This window comes from Hypanus sabinus, chromosome 5, assembly GCF_030144855.1.
Source record: "Hypanus sabinus isolate sHypSab1 chromosome 5, sHypSab1.hap1, whole genome shotgun sequence".
NCBI classification, from domain to species: Eukaryota; Metazoa; Chordata; class Chondrichthyes; order Myliobatiformes; family Dasyatidae; genus Hypanus; species Hypanus sabinus.
The window spans coordinates 167,527,418-167,547,240 of record NC_082710.1 but is presented as its reverse complement, the minus strand read 5'-3'; the positions used below and the strand labels follow the sequence as shown (position 1 = coordinate 167,547,240).

Genomic DNA, 19,823 nt, shown 5'->3' with positions numbered 1-19,823 from the left:
AACATTAAGGGCTATGTAGGGCTCAGTGGAACATGTTAGAGTTGAAGGAAAGGAAGTGCAGGCATTCTAGCCAAGCAATTAGAGATTGATAGGTTCTTGATTGGCTTAAAAAGAGCAGCACAGAATCTTGGGTCAGGAGGCCTGCATTGTGCTGTAGTGTTCTTTGTTCCACGTTCAAACAATCAGAGAATTGTACAGTTTTGACCCACTGGCACTCAGCTGAAATTCTGAAATACAGTTTGAAGAGGCAGTGCTGGCAGCCAAGAATCTCGCTGAGTTAAGAGCACTCTTCCTTCTAGCTCCCAACCATGGACCAATCCCATGAAGCAAGGGGTTCGTGGGGACCCCCGTTCCAGCTAGACTCCATATAAATATTAAGCAGTACGAAGGTGGCGGGTATTTGAGAAATGCCACTATGTTATGGAGTAGGATCTCTTCGAACTTTTATTTTAGTTTTGGATTGCTAATTATCAAAACGGTCTTCCAAACAGTCACAAGTCCCTTTGTCTCAACAGATTTTACCAAGTTGCCCAGCTAAACTAGTCCATTTGTCTACATCCCTTTCAACCTTCCCTGTCCAACTATCTTTTAAATGTTGTCATTACCCAGGACTGTGCAAAAGTCTTCGGGACATATGTAAAGCCAGGGTACCTAAGACATTTGCACATTGTGTCAACATGGAGTGGAGAGTGAGTTTGTAAATCTAGTAAGAGCAAAGGATGTTAGGAATGGCTCGGGTGGAGCACCGTGGGAGGGTTGTGGGACAAGTGGCAGAGGAGGAGTACCGGGGCAGGGTGCCGAGGGAGGTTGTGGGGGAGTAGTGTGTGTGTGTGGGTGTGCAAACACACCCAGCCCTGAGTCACCAGGTGAAGTCATCTGAGGTCCAGACAATTGGTTTATTGATCATTACAGGCTGTCTCTCTGGTGCTCCCAGCTCCCTCTCCTTTTCCCAACCATGATTCATCTCTCCCGGCCCCCTTCCCACTCTCAGTCCACAGCAGAGACCCATATCAGAATCAGGTTTATCATTTCCCACATATGTTATGAAATGTGTTTCTTTTGTGGCTGCAGTTCAGTGGAATACATAAAATTCCTCTAGTACTGTGCACCCCAGCTATCCATCTATATATATGTACGTGTGTTAAGACTATTGCACAGTACTGCGCCCGCCTCAACCACTTGCTCTTACAGCTCATTCTGTACATGCACCACCCTGTGCAAGAAAAGAAGTTTCCCTTCAGGTTCCTATTCGATCTCTCCCTTCTCACCTGCCGAGTTCCTGAAGGCCAGGAATATTGCTACCTGTTGTTATACGTTCAGGTTTAGAGCCTACAAGAACACTAGCAGGTTATTTGAAGCTCATCAACTTTAGAATGAAAGGGGCCTCTGTGTTTTGAGGACTGTGACATCCCCCCACCCCCCATGTACATCAAAACATCCAAGCACACAGTGAAATACAGGGACGTATAGGGGAGCTTTCACAGAACCATTAGAAGAATGAGGGGAATCTCATTGAATATCGAAAAGCCTAAAGTGGATGTTTCCTGTAATAGGGCAGACTCAGACCGGGGGCACAGTCTCAGAAAAGGAGATCCTTATAGAACAGAAACAGGGAGGAATTTCTTTAGCCAGAGAGTGGTGAATCTGTGGAATTCATTGCCACAGATGGCAGTGGAGCCCAGCCGATGGGTATATTTAAAGTGGAGGTTGATAGGCTCTTGATTGGAACTGGTGTCAAAGGTTACAGGGTGAAGGCAGGAGAGTGGGGCTGAGAGAGATAATAAATGAGGCATGATCAAACAGCAGAGCAGACTCAATGGGCTGAATGGCCTAATTCTCCTATGTCTTACGGCCTTGGCTTGTTGACAGTCTCTGGAAATGTGAAAATGCAATTCATTATGAGGAAAGGGCCATTAACTTCAGAGCTTCTGCTAGCATGGGGGAGGTGAGCCATGCAGGACTTCTCCTGCACGGCTGCTCAATCTGAAAAGGCAACCTGTTAAAGCCATTGTTTTCTTTCAATAATCAGCTGGAATCTGCTCCATCCTGAATTTCCCTATGCAAAAGGGGAGTTATTAACAACATGATTGCTATCTCAATGAAAATTAGGAAGGAAGCTATTAAACAGTACTTGGCAGCCTTTTCGATGCCACTGAATTCAGGAGAGATACTTAAAGCTGCTGTCAGCATAACATACGGCTGGCTTTCCCTTTGCAACCATCAACTTCCTGAACCAAGGAGCTCCTGGACTGAGGAGTTGGTGTAGGAGGGAGGGCTTCAGATTTTTGGATCATTGGGCTCTCTCTCAGGGAAGGCAGGAGCTGTACAGAACGGACGGTTTGCTCTCTGGAGGGGGACTAATATCCCAGCGGGAAGGTTTGTTAGTGCTGAATGGTGGGGTTTAAACTAAAGTTTCAGGGGGATGAGGACCAGAGTACCAGAACAGAAAGTGGAGTGGTTGTGGAGAAAGACATTAAGTCCACCAACAAAGTCAGGGATCAAAAGGTTGAGCAAGGCAGGACTAATGTTCTGAGCCGTATATACTTCAATGCAAGGGGTATTGTAGGAATGACGGATGAACTTAGGGCATGGATCAGCACGTGGAATTATGATATTGTAGACATTATTGAGACTTGGTTACAGGAGGGACAGGACTGGCAGCTCACTGTTCATGGGAACTGTGTTTCAGAGCAGCAGTGAGTAAAGGGGGAGGGGTGGCATTACTAGTCAGGGAAAATGTCACAGCAGTGCACGTACAGCACAGACTGGAGAGCTCGTCTGCCGAGGCTTCATGGGGAGAGCTAAGGAATAAGAAAAGTATGTCTATGGTGACCCACTTCCCAGCGCACTCGAACCGGCTCACAAAATGGCCCGCGCCAGCAGAGAGGCCGGCCCCAAAAAGAGCGCCAGGTCTTCTTCACCAGCGAGGGGAAAAGCCCGCAAGTGGGAAGGGACTGTGAATATGCACCCCCTACAGCATTCCCACCCGGGGAGGGCGGAAACAGGAAAGCTTAAAAGCGAGGCCGCTAAGTTTGAATAAATCTTTTACGCAACTGCAACTCACCATCTGCTTGTCGTTATTCCAGCGCTGCGTGTGGCACACCGCTACATGTCCACATTAATGGGATTATGTTATAGACCACCCAACAGTCCGTGGGATTTAGAGGACCAAGTTTCCAGAGAGATTGCTGATTGTTGCAAGAAATACAAGTTATGATTTTAACTTTCCACATATTGATTGTGACTCCCACTCTGTAAAAGGGGTGGAAGGGATAAGAGTCTGTCCAATGTGTTCAGGAAAGTTTCCTTAATCAGTACATAGAAGTCCCAACCAGAGAGAGAGAGTGATACTAGATCTCCTATTCGGGAATGAAACAGGACAGGTGATACAATGCCATAGTTTCAAGGTAATTATTGATAAAGATAAGTCTGGCCCTCAGGTTGAGATTCTAAATTGGAGAAAGGCCAACTTTGATGTTATCAGAAAGGATCTGGCCAATGTGAAATGGGACAGGTTGTTTTCTGGCAAAGGTGTACTTGGTAAGAGGGAGTCCTTTAAAAGTGAAATTTTGAGAGTATAGAGTTTGTCTGTTCCTATATAAAAAAAAGGCAAGGATACAAGTTTAGGGAACTTTGATTTTTGAAGGATATTGAGGCCCTGGTACAGAAGAAGGAGGCACATAGCAGGTAGAGACAGACAGGGACAAATGAAGTACTTGGAGTACAAGAAAACGCAAGAGATCACTTCAAGAAATCAGGAGGGCATGAGGTGGCTCTAGCATACAAGACAAAGGAGAATCCTAAAGACTTCTACAGATACATTAAGAGCAAAATTATAGCAAAAGACAAAATTGGTTCTCTGGAAGATCAGAGTGGTCATCAATGTGTGGAGCTGAAAGAGATGGGGGGGGGAGAACTTAAATGGATCTTTTGCATCTATATTTACTCAGTCAATGGTTACAGAGTTTACAGATGTGAGACACAGCAGCAGCGAGGTCACAGACCCTATGCAGATTACGGAGGAGGAGGTGTTTGCTGTCCTGAGGCAACGAGGGTGGACAAATCCACAGGGCCTGACAACGTGTTCCCTCGGACTAGCAGAGATATTTAAAACAACCTTGGTCACGGGTAAGGTGCCGGAGGATTGACGTTGTTCAGTTGTTTCAGAAAGGCTCCAAGAATAAGCCAGGGAATTATAGAGCGGAGCCTGACAGCAGTAGTGGGAAAGTTACTGGGAGGTATTCTGCGTGACTGGATAACTAGTTATATGGACAGACAAAGACTGATTAGGGATAGTCAGCATGGCTTTGTGCAGTCATCTAATAGTCACGTCTAACCAATTTTATCATGTTTTTTGAGGATGTGACCAGGAAAGTTAATTCATAAACAACGTCCACTGCAAGGCACTTGACAAGGTCTCGCATGGGAGGTTGGCCAAGTTTCAATCACCCGGCATTCAGGATGAGGTAGTAAATTGGATTAAGACATTGGCTTCACAGAAGAAACCAGAGAGTGGTAGAAAATGGTTACCTCCCTGACTAGTGGAGTGCCACAGGGATCAACGCTAGGTCCATTGTTGTTTGTTGGCTATATCAATGATGGTAATGTGGTAAACTGGATCAGCAAATTTGTGGATAACACAGAGACTGGGGATGTAGTGGACAGCAAGGAAGACGATAAAAGCTTGTAGTAGGATCTGGACCAGCTGGAAAAATTAGCTGAAAAATGGCAGATGGAATTTAATGCAGACACGTGAAGTGTTGCACTTTTGGGAGGACCAACCGTGGTAGATCTTACACAGTAAATGGCAGGGCACTGAGGCGTGTATTAGAACAGAGGGATCTGGGAATACGGATTCTCAATGCCTAGAATGTGGCGTCACAGGTAGATAAGGTCATAAAGAAAGCTTTTGGCACATTGGCCTTCATAAATCAACGTATCGAGTACAGGAGATGGGGTGTTATGTTGAAGTTGCATACGATGTGGGTGAGGTCCAATTTGGAGTATCATGTCCAGTTTTGGTCACCTGCCTTCAGGAAAGATGTAAATAAGATTGAAAGAGTGCAAAGAAAATTTACGTATGTTGCCATGACTTGAGGACATGAATTATAGGGAAAGATTGAATGTTAAAATTTTTTCCCCTAGAATAGAAGATTGAGGGGAGATATGAGGGGTATAGATAGGGCTTTTCCCACTGTGGCTCGGTGAAACTAGAACTAGAGGTCATGGGCTAAGGGTGAAAGGTGAAATGTTTAGGAGGAACATGAGCTTCTTTACTCAGGGTGGTGAGACTGTAGGACAAGCTGCCAGCGGAAGTGGTGAATACGGGTTCGATTTCAACACTTAAGAATAATTTGGATAGGTAGACAAAAGGGAGAGGTAAGGAGGCCTATTGTCCAGGTGCAGGTCAATGGGACTAGGCTTGTTAAATGTTGGCATGGACTAGATGGGCCAAAGGGTTTGTTTCTGTGTTCTATGACTCAATAAGGTTTACTTGTAAAGTCCATTCATCTATGAGTTAGGAAAGGTTTAGAGGGACAGGGGACAAACAAGAGCAAGTGAGACTAGTTTAGATGGGCACCTGGTTGGCATGCACGAGATGGGCTGGAGAGCATTCTTCCTTGATAAATGACCCTACGACCTCGTCCGCACGGTCAGAGTAATGCCAGCTGTGAGGTCAGGGTTCAATTCCCACCACTGCCTGCAAGGTGCTTGTACATTCTCCCCGTGACCACGGGGGTTTCCTCTGGGTGTTCTGGATTCCTCCCACAGTCCAAATACGTCCAGTTAAGTTGTGGGCACTTGCTACGTTGGCAACAGGAGCATGGCAACACTTGCTGGCCGTACAGCACTCGTCACTGATTTGCGTTGACACAAAGGAGGCATTTCACTGTGCGTCGCACTGTATATAGAAGAAATAAAGCTGATCTAATCTAATCTGTGGCTGTCATACCCATCTATGTTAATCTCACGTACAGCACCAAACAGTACAACACAGAACCGGGTCCTCTGGCCCATGACGTTCAACAACAATGCCCAAATTAACCAGTCCCTTCTGGATGCACGTGGCCTTTTTCCATTAATTCTCTGCACTTTCAAGAGCCTATTGCTGCTTTAACACCTCTATCATATCACCTCCACCACCAACCCTGGCATCACATACTGGGCACCCACCATACTCGAATAAAAGCATAAATTGGCCCACACGTCCCCTTTGAACCCCTAGGAGGATCACAACCTTGGCATGGGGTTTGGAGGCTTGAGTGCCTTAGTGACCCACACAGCTATGCTGGCTGGAGTCAGGGCTTTGAGCCTCGACTCTCGGTAGGGTCACCCATGCCAAACTTAAGAGGCCAGACTAAGAGTGGTACCGGTCCTCCAGGTTCAGCTCAGGGCTAATGGAAAAAATAGTTATGGAAACAGCGAAGAAGAATCCTTCTTCATCTGAGTGTGATGGTATTCCTGGGATATACATGACAGTGAAAACTGAGAGGAAGCTGCTGACATACTGAAGGAAGCTCTGAACTTCGCCAGAGATGGAGGAGTTTCATTGCTGCCCTAAATGCCAGCGGAGTGACAGGCAGCAACCATCTCGTTTGAACTTTCCCCCCTCACCTTGAATGCACGCCTTCTTGTGTTAGCCTTCGACCCAGGGAAAAAGATACCAACTGTCTGCTCCTCAGAACTTCTATCACGTCTCCAGTGAGAACAATCCAAATCTGTCCAACCCCTCCTGACAGGACATGCCCATTTGCCCACATTAAACCTCTGCCCTCGAGCCAAAGGGTCTGTGCCCTGCCCTGACAATCAACAGTACACAGCCATTTGATTGGCAGCCGCTGTCCTTCGAGTCACAGAGCACAGAAACAGGCCTTTGGACAGGCACAGCCCTCCCCACTAGTGAGGACACCTTCATGGTGGCAATATTCATCACGAACGACCCTTGCCATCTGGGACATGTCCTGTTTTATTACTAGCATAGGGGAGGACTCAACAATTCAGATTCTCACCCCTCCCGCCGTTACTTTTCTGAACAGTCCATGAACACTGACTCGTTATTCCTTTGTATTTTGTAATTTACAGTAACTTTACGTCTTTGCGCTGAACTGCTGCCGCAAAACGACAGATTTCAACTCATATAAGATGGGGATAATAAACCTGATTCTGAGGTACTTTGATCGTCAAGATATTGGTGGCTATGGATTAAGCGCTGGTAAATTGTAATTCGTGTAAGTGGGGCAATTGATGATCCATAAGGACAAGATGCAAAGGACACTGCCTTTGTAAACATCTCTCAGATCTGTGGCCAACTGATGGGCAGGACACAGCACAAACCCTTCACCTCCAAAGAAATTCGGCATGTCCCCTTTGAAAACGACCATTCTTAATTGAGGCACCGTAGAAAGCATTCAGTCTGGGTGCACAACAGGTTTTTGGCTCTGCACGTGACCACGAGAAACCGCAAGTTGTGGACACAGCTCAGCACGTCATGGAAACCTGCTCTCCACAGACTCTATCTACAGTCTAGGAGGCAGCATTATCAAAGACCCCACCCACCACAGACTTTCTTCTCCACTCTGCTATCCAGCAGAAGGTACAAAAGCCTGAAAGCGCTCTCCGCCAGGCTCAAGGACAGTTTCCACCCCACAGTAATCAAACTCTTGAACAGACTTCTAGCACGATAAAATGAACTCCTGGCCTCACAACCTACCTCATTATGACCTTGCACTCATGGTTTACCCGCACTGCACTTTCTCTGCAGCTTTTACAATTCATCTGCGTCGTTACTGCTTTAGCTCGTTCCAGCTCAGCGCACCGTGATCTGTATGAACGGTGTACGAGACAAACTTTGCACTGTAGCTTGGTACACATGACAATAATAAACCAACTCAGCCATGACAACACATTACTATTCTTCACTGTTCTGCAGGTCAAACACAAGAGATTCTGCAGATGCTGGAGGAACTCGGGACAGTCCACGTCTTGGGCCGAGACCCTTCAATCAGGACTGCCTTCAGCTCTCTGCCTCCCGTTCTCATGGGGGCACCTTCACCCAGGTCTGAGGGAGGTGAGGGGGGGCACAAAACATCGAGGCTTGCCAGCAGCACCAATATCTAATGACTGACAGATGGTTGGCTTCATTCAACCAAGGGGGAATTGCAAAAATAAAAATAGTCATTACTCTTCATCGTGCAAAGGGAACATCTAATTAACTGGGAACAAGAGACTCTGCAGATGAAGAGGAAAATTATTCACACTCCTGCTGCAAAATTAGTAACTAATATAGCTGAAGCCTTTGTTGCAGAAGTGATTGGTGGGTTGCTCAGTAGCTGGACTGCTGTCTCACAGCTCGTGAGACCCAGCTTTGATCTTGACCTCAAGCACTGTCGGCATGGAGTCAGCGTGTTCCTGGGGACTACCCACATGCTCCAATTCCTTCAAAGATCTTGGGGTTGGAAGGTTAACTGTAAATGCATATACAGATGTACACTTCCATACACACGCTCACCCAGGCGTGCTCTCCTATCAGATTCCCCCCTCCTCCAGCCCTTTATCTCTTTCACCAATCAACCTCCCAGCTCTTAACCTCACCCCTCCTGGTTTCAACTATCACCTGCCACCTCGAACTTCTTCCTCCCCCTGCCCCCAGCTTCTAACTCTGATGTCTCCCCTTCCTTTCCAGTCCTGAAGAAGGGTCCCGGCCTGAAAAATCGCCTGTTTACCCTTTTCCTGCCTGGCCTACTCAGTTCCTCCAGCGCTTTGTGTGTGTTGCTTGGGATTTCCAGCATCTGCAGATTTTCTCGTGTTTGTGAGTTGGAGTGAAGGAGAATGAGGGGTGACTCAATAAAGAGGTATAGAGGGTGCACAGCAGAGTTACCAGGATGCAGCCTGGATTGGAGAGCATGTCTTACGAGGAAAGGTGAGTGAGCTGTTCTCTTTGGAGTGAAGGAGGGTGAGAGGTGTACAAGAGAAGGGACCTAGTTTTAAGGTGATTGGACGGAAGTCTGGGAGGGAGGGGGGATGTCCGAGGGTAGGCTTTCTTAAATAGAGATTTGCAATTTTGTGGAACGGACTGCCGGGGTTGGTGGTACAGGCAGAGAAATTAAGGACATTTAAAAGCTTCTAAGGTAGGCACACAGATGAAAGAAAGATGAAGGGCTATGTGAGAGGGAAGGTTAGATTGATCACTGCTGAGAAGTTTGAGGTATAGAATAAAATTCGCTCTCACAGAATAGAAGTTTAAATAAAAACAGAAAATTTATCATTTTTGAATTTGCATTTCTTGATGCAGGCTTCACACAGCGCACGGGTTGCCCATCACCCCTCAGCCTCCCACACTCCAGAGAAAACAATCCAGGCTTGCCCAACTTCTCCAGATCGCTGATACCCTCTAATCCAGACCAACATCCCAGCGAACCTCTTCTGCAGCCTGTCCAAATCCTCCACATCTAAGAACTTGTTTTAACTTTAACAGTGTCTCACACTTGCCACAAAACCACAAATTTCACAAGTTCTGTCAGTTATCATTCTAAGCTTTGCACAAATCCTCAGGAGACACAAGATGCTGGAATCTGGGGCAAAAAAAAAGAACAAGCTACCAGAGTAACTCGCGAGTCAGACATCATCTGTGTAGGCAAACGGTGGGTGGACATTTTGGGTCAAGACCTTGCCCTGGGATCCAGAAACTTCGACAAGCACAGCTAGAAGTGTTCACCGCCAAAGGCCTGGGTTGTCTTTGAAGAAAGGTTTGGACAAATCAGACGCAGTCGCTATAGTTTAGAAGAGGGTGAAAGAACTTGATTGAAAGTAATATCCTGAGACAAGGCAGTAAAGAGATCATGTCCTCATGGGAGATTCCAGCACGAAGAGTTTCTACTTAAAAATAAGGGGTTTGCCCATTTAAGACAAGGAATGAGGTAAATATTTTTGAAAGGGTTGCGAGCCTTTTTTCAGCGAAAACAATCTTACAATATTATCAACGCGTGATAAGCATGGTAATCTTGTTGAAAGCCAGAGCAGGTTCCTGTTCCTAATTCTTTTACAATATATTTCTTCTCTAAAGTTACCCTTCTAAAGTTCACAGAATTAATTATTTGAGAGCCACTTGCTGCCGGAGCAACCGAACTTTGCAACACTGGAGAAGTCGGCCACTTTGCAGAGCTCCACTCCTGCCGGCATGTAAACAAAATCCAAAACATTGGCAAACTTGATACCAGCGGGGAGCATTCCCTTGAATGCAGACCCGCACAAAGGAGGACACTATCACACGAAATCAGCAGCCGAATTCACTCCCTTGTGCCCTTGACTGGAATCTGTTGCAAGGACGGGAGTCGAAGAACGACACCTAAACTTGAGGGGAGAGGCTGGCGAGACCGACCCAGAAGGGAAGGGGGCCCAGCGGGCTGGGGGAGAAGGGGGTCAGTCTCAACTCCACGCACGGCCGGGAAATGGGGTCCCATACACGGACGGGACGCCAAGCAAGGGCGCTTTAATTTGTGACCGGTTGTGCCTTTGCAGAAGGCAGGTTGCCGTCACCTGGATACGGGGGTCCAGTTCCTCCTCGTCCTCTTGCCTCCGCTGCTGCTGCTTCTGCTTCTGCTTCTGCTTCTGCTCCCCGTCCCGGGCCTCCAGCTCCCCGTCCGCCCCGGCGCCCTCCCGTTGCGCCGCCGGGCCCGGCCCCGGTTCCCCGCCGCCAGCGGGACTCTCCCTCTGGGCGCCCGGCTCCGTCATTCCGCCATAAACAGGGCCGAGGCCGAGGCTTCGATGCCCTCGGCTTCGGGGGGAGGAGGCCCTGCCGCTGCCGCTGCCGCCGCCGCCGCCACCGCGGCCAAAACGACCTGCCGTTGCACGTCACCGTGCGGCGTCGCCCGGCCCCCAGGCCGCCGCCATCTTGTTGCACGGCCGGGCCGGGCCGGGCCGGGCCGAGCCGGCGGGCCGCCTCGCCCACTGGAGCGGCGGGGCACCCGGGTGTCCAACAAGCGTAGCGGAGCCCAGCTCCACTGAACTGAAAGACTGCAGCAACAGTACGTTCCCTTATCATCCAAGCAAAGAGAACAAGATTTGTAACTCTCATGCCCGGCGTGTTTCCATGTTTTATTTCAAGTTTCTGGATTTTCATCTGATGCGTAGGTTTGAAACCACACTATTTTTTAGATCACAACAAGTTACAAAAGGAATTACAGTCACCTATTTGCCCTGTCACTAAATTAGATTACGCCTGATCTTTTACCTCAGTTGTCCATCCCCGTTACTGATTAATTGTCCCTGTTGAAAACAGCACAGAGGAATGTTCAACCTCTTAGGTTTCTGTTGGCTTTTGATGGAGCTGAACCATTATCCCCAATCAGTCAGAGATACAGGTCAGTCACATAGACAGTCAGATACATGTCAGTCACATAGACAGAGATACATGTCAGTCACAGAGACAGTCAGATACATGTCAGTCACATAGACAGAGATACAGGTCAGTCACAGAGACAGAGATACATGTCAGTCACAGAGACAGAGATACAGGTCAGTCACAGACAGTCAGATACAGGTCAGTCACAAGGGACAGAGATACAGGTCAGTCACAGAGACAGTCAGATACAGGTCAGTCACAAGGGACAGAGATACAGGTCAGTCACAGAGACAGGTGGAGGTACATGTCAGTTACAGAGACAGTCAGAGATATAGGATCATTTGGGAGACTGAAGGGGTGACAGATAGGGCATATAGTGAGATAGTTACACCCAAGGTGCAGGACACAGGAAACTGGGTGACAGTCAGTAAGGGGAAAGGGGTTAAAGAACTAGTGCAGAGTAACCCTGTGGCCAACCCCCTCAACAGCAGGTTTATCAGTTTGGATTCTGTCGGCAGGGATGACCTAACAGAGGAAAGTAACCTAACACTTGGCGCGTGGCCTAATGGATAAGGCATTGGTCTAGTGATCTGAAGGTCTCTGGTTCAAGCCTCGGCTGAGGCAGTATGTTGTGTCCTTGAGCAAGGCACTTAACAACACATTGCTCTGCGACGACACAGGTGCCAAGCTGCTTGGGTTCTAGTGCCCTTCCCTTCGATGACATCAGTGGCATGGAGAGGGGAAGGCCTGCAGCATGGGCAACTGCTGGTCTCCCATACAACCCTGCCCAGGCCTGCGCCCTGGAAACCTTCCAAGTGCAAATCCATGATCCCATGAGACTAACGGATGCCTATGGTGACACAACGTGTCTAACAAGAGAAGTGAAAGCCAACATAAAATCCAGAGAGAGCATGTAATAGATCAAAAATTAGTGGGAAGTTAGAGGTTTGGGTTTGCCTACTAAAAACCAATAGTAGGCAACTAAGAAGGTAAGGATGGAATACAAAAGTAATCTAGCCAATAATATTAAAGGGAATGCCAAAAGTTTCTTCAAATGCATTAAGTGTAAAAGAGAAGTGAGAATGTACAATGGACATTGGAAAACAATGCTGGAGAGGTAGTAATGGGGGACAAGGAAATTGCAGATGAACTAAATAAGTATTTTACATCAGTCTTCACGATGGAAGACACTAGCAGTATGCTGGAAGTTCCAGGTGTCAGGGGGCATGAAGTGTGTGAAGTTACCATCACTAGCGGGAAGGTTCTTGGGAAACTGAAAGGTTTGTAAAAATGTAGATAAGTCACCTGGACCAGATGGTGTACACCCCAGGGTTCTGAGAGAAGTGGCTGAAGAGATTGTGGAGGCATTAGTAGTGATCTTTCAAGAATCACTAGATTTTTTAATTGTTCTGGAAGACTGAGAAATTGCTAATGTTACTCCACTCTTTGAGAAGGGAGAGAGGCAGAAGAAATGAAACTATAGACTAGTTAGTCTGACCTCAGTGGTTGGGAAGATGTTGGAGTCAATATTAAGGATGAGATCTGAGGATACATGGAGGGACATGATAAAATAGGCCATAGTCAACATGGTTTCTCAAAGAAAAATCTTGCCTGACAAATCTGTTGGAATTATTTGAAGAAATAATAAGCAGGATAGACAAAGGAGAATCAGCTGATGTTGTGTACTTGAATTTTCAGATCTTTGACAAGGTGCCACACAAGATGCTGCTTAACAAGCTACCAGCCCATGGTATCACAGGGAGGATTGTAGCATGGATAGAACATTGGCTGATTGGGAGGAGGCAAAGAGTGGGAATAAATGGAGCCTTTTCTGGTTGGCTAGTGGTTTTCCACAAGGGTCTGTGTTGGGACCAATTCTTTTTAAGTTATCTCAATGATTTGGATGATGGAATTGATGGCTTTGTTGCAAAGTTTGCAGACGATATGAAGGTAGGTGGAGGGGCAGGTAGTTTTGAAGAAGTAGGCTACAGAAGGACAGACAGATTAGGAGAATGGGCAAAGAAGTGGCAGATGGAATAGTGTCAGAAAGTGAATGTTCACGTACTTTGGTAGAAGTAATGAAAGGGTTGACTGTTTTCTAAATGGAGAGAAAAATACAAAAAACTGAGGTGCAAAGGGACTTGGGAGTCCTTGTGCAGGATTCCTTAAAGATTAATTTGCTGTTTGAGTCTGTGGTGAGGAAGGCAAATGCAATGTTAGCATTCATTTCAAGAGAACTAGAATATAAAAGCAAGGAAGTGACGCTGAGACTTTACAAAGCACTGGTGAGGACTCACTCGGAAGATTTTGAGGATTTTTGGGACCCTTATCTTAGAAAGGATGTGCTGTAACTGGAGAGGGTTCAAAGGAGATTCATAAAAATGATTCCAGGATTGAACAGCTTGTCATATGAAGAGCTTTTCATAGTTCTGGGCCTGTGTTCGCTAGAATGTGGATGTGGAAAGGCTGTTTCTTAAGATGAAAGAATCTAAGACCAGAGGATACAGACTCAGAATAGAGGGACGTCCTTTTAGAGGAGGAATTTCTTTGGCTAGAGAATGGGGAATCTGTGGAATTTTTTGCCACAGGCATCTGTTGAGGCCGAGCCTTTATGTACATTTAACACAGAGTTGATCAGTCCTTGATTGGTCATGGCAAGAAGGGATACAGGGAGAAGGCAGGAAATTGGGAGGGAAAATTGGATCATCCATGATGAAATGGCCTAATTCTGCTCCTACATCTTATGGTCTTACGATCTTCTGATACAGGCGAGTCACAGAGACAGTCACAGATACAGGCATAGACACAGTCCAGTCTCAGAGACAGTCAGAGATACAGGTCAGTCACAGAGACCGTCACAGATACAGGCATAGACAGTCCAGTCTCAGAGACAGTCACAGAGACAGTCAGAGATACAGGTCAGTCACAGAGACAGTCACAGATACAGGCATAGACACAGTCCAGTCTCAGACAGTCACAGATACAGGCCAGTCACAGAGACAGTCAGAGATACAGGTCAGTCACAGAGACAGTCAGAGATACAGGTCAGTCACAGAGACAGTCACAGAGACAGTCAGAGATACAGGTCGGTCACAGAGACAGTCACAGATACTGGCAAGTCACAGATACAAGCATAGACACAGTCCAGTCTCAGAGACAGTCACAGATATAGGGCAGTCACAGAGACAGTCAGAGATATATGTCAGTCACATAGACAGAGATACAGTCCAGTCTCAGAGACGGTCACAGATACAGGCCAGTCACAGAGACAGTCATAGATAGAGGTCAGTCACAGAGACAGTCAGAGATATATGTCAGTCACATAGAGATACAGGTCGGTCACAGAGACAGTCAGAGATACATGTCAGTCACAAAGACAGAGATACAGTCCAGTCTCAGAGATGGTCACAGATAGAGGTCAGTCACAGAGACAGTCATAGATACAGGCATAGAGCAATGCAGTATAGATACAGACCTTTTGGCTCAACCAGACCATGCTGACCATGGTGCATCATACACTGGGGTGCTCTCTTCAGATTCCTGACGAGGTAGCCGTAGCCTTCGGCCAGGAGCAGATGTCATTAGATGGTGCCCAACCTTCCTCGAGTGTTTCAACTGTTAACCACTACACTTTCCAGCTGGCGGGTCAGCAGTGAATAGATAGATCAATAGACAATAGGTGCAGAAGTAGACCATTCGGCCCCTCGAGTCTGCACCGCCATTCTGGTGACCAAGTGGTGACCAAGTCGCTGCCCATCTGCTCCTGACTTCCAGCTCAGCTCTTCTCACCTGCTTCATATCCAGCAAGAGGCTCTTTCTGCGTCCTCCCCCCTCCTGTGAGCTGCTTGATTCTTGCTCTTTTCGTCAAGGCCCAGTGCAGACAGGAACCTCCATGCTGACCTCGCAGGGAACCCTCTACAGCTGAGCTCTGCGGAGAATAGCCACGTCTACCATCCTTTGTCCCTGCACTCCTGGACTAAGGACTGGTACTTAAGGGCCTTCCTCCTGTGGTACTGTGAACTCTGCTAGGATGATTTTCTTGTCCTTGGTGGACCACAGTCCAACGTCTGGTCGAAGTGCGGGTTTGTACCACCTCCAGGAACTGCAGTTTCCTCCCTGCATCAACCCTCATCTCCCACGATTTGGCAGCTTGCAGCAGACTGGATTTAGGCCTCTTGTGGCCCTTTCCTTGATGAAAATGACGGCCCTGTTTGCCTCTCTGCCAGCTGGTCTCTTTCTGCACTTCTCCTGCTCCACTGTGTCAGCAAGGGACAGCAGGACCTTGTCATGGCATCACCTTTACCCTCCTTGTGTTGAAGCTGTTTTGCATCCTGACAGTATGTGTGCCAGTGAACCCCACTGGCCACAAAGCTTAGTTAGGGTGTTCTCTCAGCCCCATGTGTGCAGCTGTGACAGTGTCGGGAGAGTGTTGTACACAGACCGTGAGGAAAGAAATGCCGAAGTCTACAAAGCTCTGCCCAAGTGACCTTATGCTGGGGATGATCTCATTTCGTCCAGGCACCCTGTGGCCCTAACTCCACTGCCCTCGATAACCGCCTTTTGTCCTCACGGCTCAGAACCTCTGCCTGGACCACGTCACGCCTATCCCTTGCACTTGCACTTGAGTGCAGAGCCAAGGCTTTGCTGTCCCAGACATGGGTTGCCAATGATGTCTCTCAATTGCAGGGAGCTCACTCTCTGGTCTGTGGCCGAGTTGGTGGCCCAATTTTGTTGTGACTCCTGCTTGGTTTATCCGCTTGTCATTGGAGCCCTTCAGTGTTAACGCAGCTCTATGCTTTGCAACCTTGAACTCCTCACTACCGTTGACAATGGGAGCTGCAGATGGCCTGATTTTATGTAGAGAAGAACTTGGAGGAATCCCCAGCCACCTCCACAGTTGATTTTTCAATCCCCATGCCTTCTGGGGAACTCATACACCATGAAAAGCCAGAGTGGCCTTGGTAGAAGACTATGTTAGTACACTCATGTCTTAGATTTAACAGGAAGTCTGGTTTTCCTGATCTTCTTCAGCCACTTTTCAGTTTGCTTTACAGTGCCGGTGATGTTGGCGCCATCCGTCATTGCTGTATTATACCACTTTCCAAGACTCTTTACTGGGTTGTCCTCTATGGATGGAATGACTTCTCACTGTGCTTGAAGACTGAACTCGCTAGTAACCTTGCCCTTTTTGATCACTGTGCATCTGGATTTGAAGGTTACCTAGCCCAGGGTACACATGCGCACACATATATACAGTATATATATCTCCTCGTGGCTGTCAGGAACAATAAGGACATCAATGATGAGAGCGAAGTCCAAACTGCGGATGCACTTTATATATATATACACTTAATTGCAAAATTAACCCAGTTACATAGGCAGAATGTTAAACGTTTCAAAATTTTAAACCAATCACACCTAAAGAATAATATTTTTAATTGTAATTTATCATAATGTTCTTGTAAAGCTGCACGTGGTGCTACATATGTTTATACTTAATTTATCTTTTTCCAAAATTTACTATTTCAAATCAAAGCTATTTGACATTTACAAAAGTCACTTCTTAGGGTTTTGTGAAATTTTGCTGGATTTTTATGATTGAAAGGCTAGTACAACGTCATGTGAGGAAGGGCTGTCCTCTGCAGTTCTGTTATGTTCTAAAGTTCACACTTTGGTTATCTTGTTTAACAGTGTGATATTATTCTAAATTAAATATAACTTCATGTTATGGTGTGAACTCACTGATTTTCACCAATATTTAAGTGCAGTATGTAAATTACTAAACGAGACATTAATCCAGCTAACGCCTGGCAACATAAAAGATCTCACGGCCAAATTTTAACGACAGCAAATGTGAGCTGGCCATGTTACCAACGACAACAAAACGGATGACCTGCATTTATCTCATAATTATTTGCATAGTCTCCCAGTTGTCAAAGATTCCATAACATTTTCTATCCCAAGAGTGAGCAGAATTCTTAATTGGCTATGGAAAACATTGACACCCACTGATGTCTTAAATGGTTTTCCTGTAAGTAGTGCTGCGACAGAAAAATAAATCACGAATCGGTGTGAAAATCTAAACGAATTAATACGCAACCGGATGAGATGCTTTGGAAAGCGCGGTCTGTTTGAGAGTGCGGAACCGGAAGTTCAGAGCCTCATGATGATGTCACCTGAAAGCGGTCTATCACTCATTAGGCAACGTCAATGAAATGCGCGCGATTGTCATTCGGCCGCGCCGTTCCATGTGAAGATGGCCTGGTGCAGTCTTTGCTGTTTGATAGCATGTATCTGATAAGTTCTTTCGCAAGGTAAGTCAAACTCAATTTCTTGCAGTTCACGGTTATTGTTTGCTCTGTGTCTAGAACTGAATATTGCACCAACAGGGTTTTAGTAGGCTTCCTCAGTTAAATACTTGATGCTGTGTTCCACAAACATGGTAGAGAGAGGATTTACCCATAACCCAATTTCTTGTAATAAGAGACAAAATCTGATTCAGGAACGTTGTCTAAGTCTGTAATGATTTAAGAGATACCCGACCCACATGAATCACTTCAATAACTAGGGCTGCCATTTTCTTCATATTCCCAATAGCTCACCCCAGATTCCACTACTCACCCACTCACAGTGCCCTACACTGCCCAACTGATCTTCCATCCCAAATGTGGGAGAAAGCTGGAGCACCCAGGGATAACCCGTGCAATCGGCGAGAAAGGACAGGCGTGCTCCTGAGGTCGGGGCTGGAACCCGGCCTGCTGGAAGTGTGAGGCACCACCAGTACTGCCTTGCCATCCCTCTTCACCTGCTGCTTAGTTGCAAAGGGAATTAAATATTCTGCAATCGTCAATTAAGCTTTGAGCTTATGCTGGAAAGAAGGCCACCGCTAAAGTAGGAGACGATAAAAGAGCTCAGAACACCATCCATATTAACCATGAAACTAACACTGTAGTTAATTTCTCTTCATATCCATGGCTGGGATGGTTTTTGTGTTGTATAACAACACACACAATGCTAGAGGAACTCAGCAGGTCAGGCAGCATCAACGGAAAAGAGAGAACAGCCGACGTTTCAGTCCGAGACCCTTCAGCAGGAATCATTTTTCGTTGTATAGTTTTTGTCCTTGCTACAATTTGTCACATTCTTTAAATATTCAGTGAGCAGGGCCACTCTGAACTCTTCATCAGAGCTGAGTCAATCTTCCCCTCTGCCATCTGATTTCTAAATGGACGTTGAACCGATGAGCATTACTTCACTTTTATTATTTCTGTTTTTGCACTACTGTTTTTAATTTAACTATTTAATATACACATATTTACTGCAATTTATTTATTTATTTTAAATATTGCATTGAACTATACATGAGTATAGTTAACAAATAACCACAAAATTAACAGATTTTCTGATACGTGCAGGTGATATTAAACCTGATTCTGATTTTAAATATTAACCATCTTTTACTGGTATGTTTAAAGCAGAAGGTGCTAGGTCCTTGATTGGTAGGTGTATCAGAGGTTATGGAGAGAAGGCAGGAGGACGGGGTTGAGAGGGAAAATAAATCGGTGAAGATCTGAAGGGGAACAGACTTGATGAGCCTAATTCTGCTTCTCCTTCTATATTTTATGGCCCAAAGGTAACTTTTTATGAGACCATAACTGGCTCATGTCTCATGTCTTGAATTCTGGTTTGCTTAAATTTAAGACTTAGTTTCAAGTTGCATCAAATTATTTTTAATTTGCATACAATCCTATCATATTAGAGACATCTTTCTCTTGACTGAGGTTATTAATAAACCTTGGTCACACGATGCTCCATCTCACTGCAGAAGCTGGCTTCAATGATAGAACATTTTCTGTTTCACTCCTGAGTGCAGGTTTAGTTGTGCTATTGATTAGAAATCTTTTCTGGCCAAATCAGAAGAGCATTTCAGCCAAGCAAGGACTCCCCTATCTAAGGTACCAAATGCAATTCAGTCGGCCGGAAACCCATTTGTACGTCTGGGTAAAAGTTGAAAAAAAGTACTTCAGATGTTGGAAATATGAAATTTTAAAAAACTGCTGAAATCTCTCAGCCAGTCTGTGGAAAGAGAAATTGATTTGATTTTTCAGGTTGAAGATCTCATTGCTTATCATGTTTTTGTTAAATGCTACTGCAGTTCCACTGTAACAATCATTTTGTTCTCTTTGATGACACATTCAAAATGCTGGAGATGCTCGGCAGGTCAGGCAGCATCTATGGAAACGAGAAAACAACTGATTGTTTTGGCCATCAGGACTGAATATGTCCTCTCAGCCTGAACCTGTGTTTTCTCTCTCTGTGGATACTGTCTGACCTGCTGAGTACCTCCAGCATTTTATAGCCGTTACTCTGGATTTCTGGCATCTGCAGAATCTCTTGTTTTGTTCTCTTTAACACTGGTGTACAGCAGAGTGACGGAACTCAGCAGGTCAGGCAGCATTTTGTGTTTGTTGCTCCAGATTTT

The 19,823-nt window shown here is 46.1% G+C and overlaps 2 protein-coding genes across 3 annotated transcripts in view; one reads left to right on the top strand and one right to left on the bottom strand.

Annotated features, from left to right (window-relative positions):
- Positions 1-10,885, bottom strand: part of sh3bp5lb (SH3-binding domain protein 5-like, b) — a 32,296-nt gene extending 21,411 nt beyond the window's left edge. The window contains exon 1 of the mRNA XM_059970850.1: positions 10,537-10,885. Within this exon, the coding sequence (XP_059826833.1) occupies positions 10,537-10,731 (195 nt within the window). The 5' untranslated portion in view covers positions 10,732-10,885. The remainder of the gene's footprint in view (positions 1-10,536) is intronic.
- gtf2h4 (general transcription factor IIH, polypeptide 4) overlaps positions 9,770-19,823 on the top strand; it is a 130,889-nt gene continuing 120,835 nt past the window's right edge. Inside the window, exons 1-2 of one of the 2 annotated variants that reach the window (XM_059970842.1) lie at positions 9,808-9,917; positions 17,543-17,655. The gene's annotated coding sequence lies outside the window, so the exon portion shown is untranslated. Of the gene's footprint in view, positions 9,918-17,542; positions 17,656-19,823 lie in introns of both variants that reach the window. The other variant, XM_059970843.1, reaches the window with a different exon arrangement.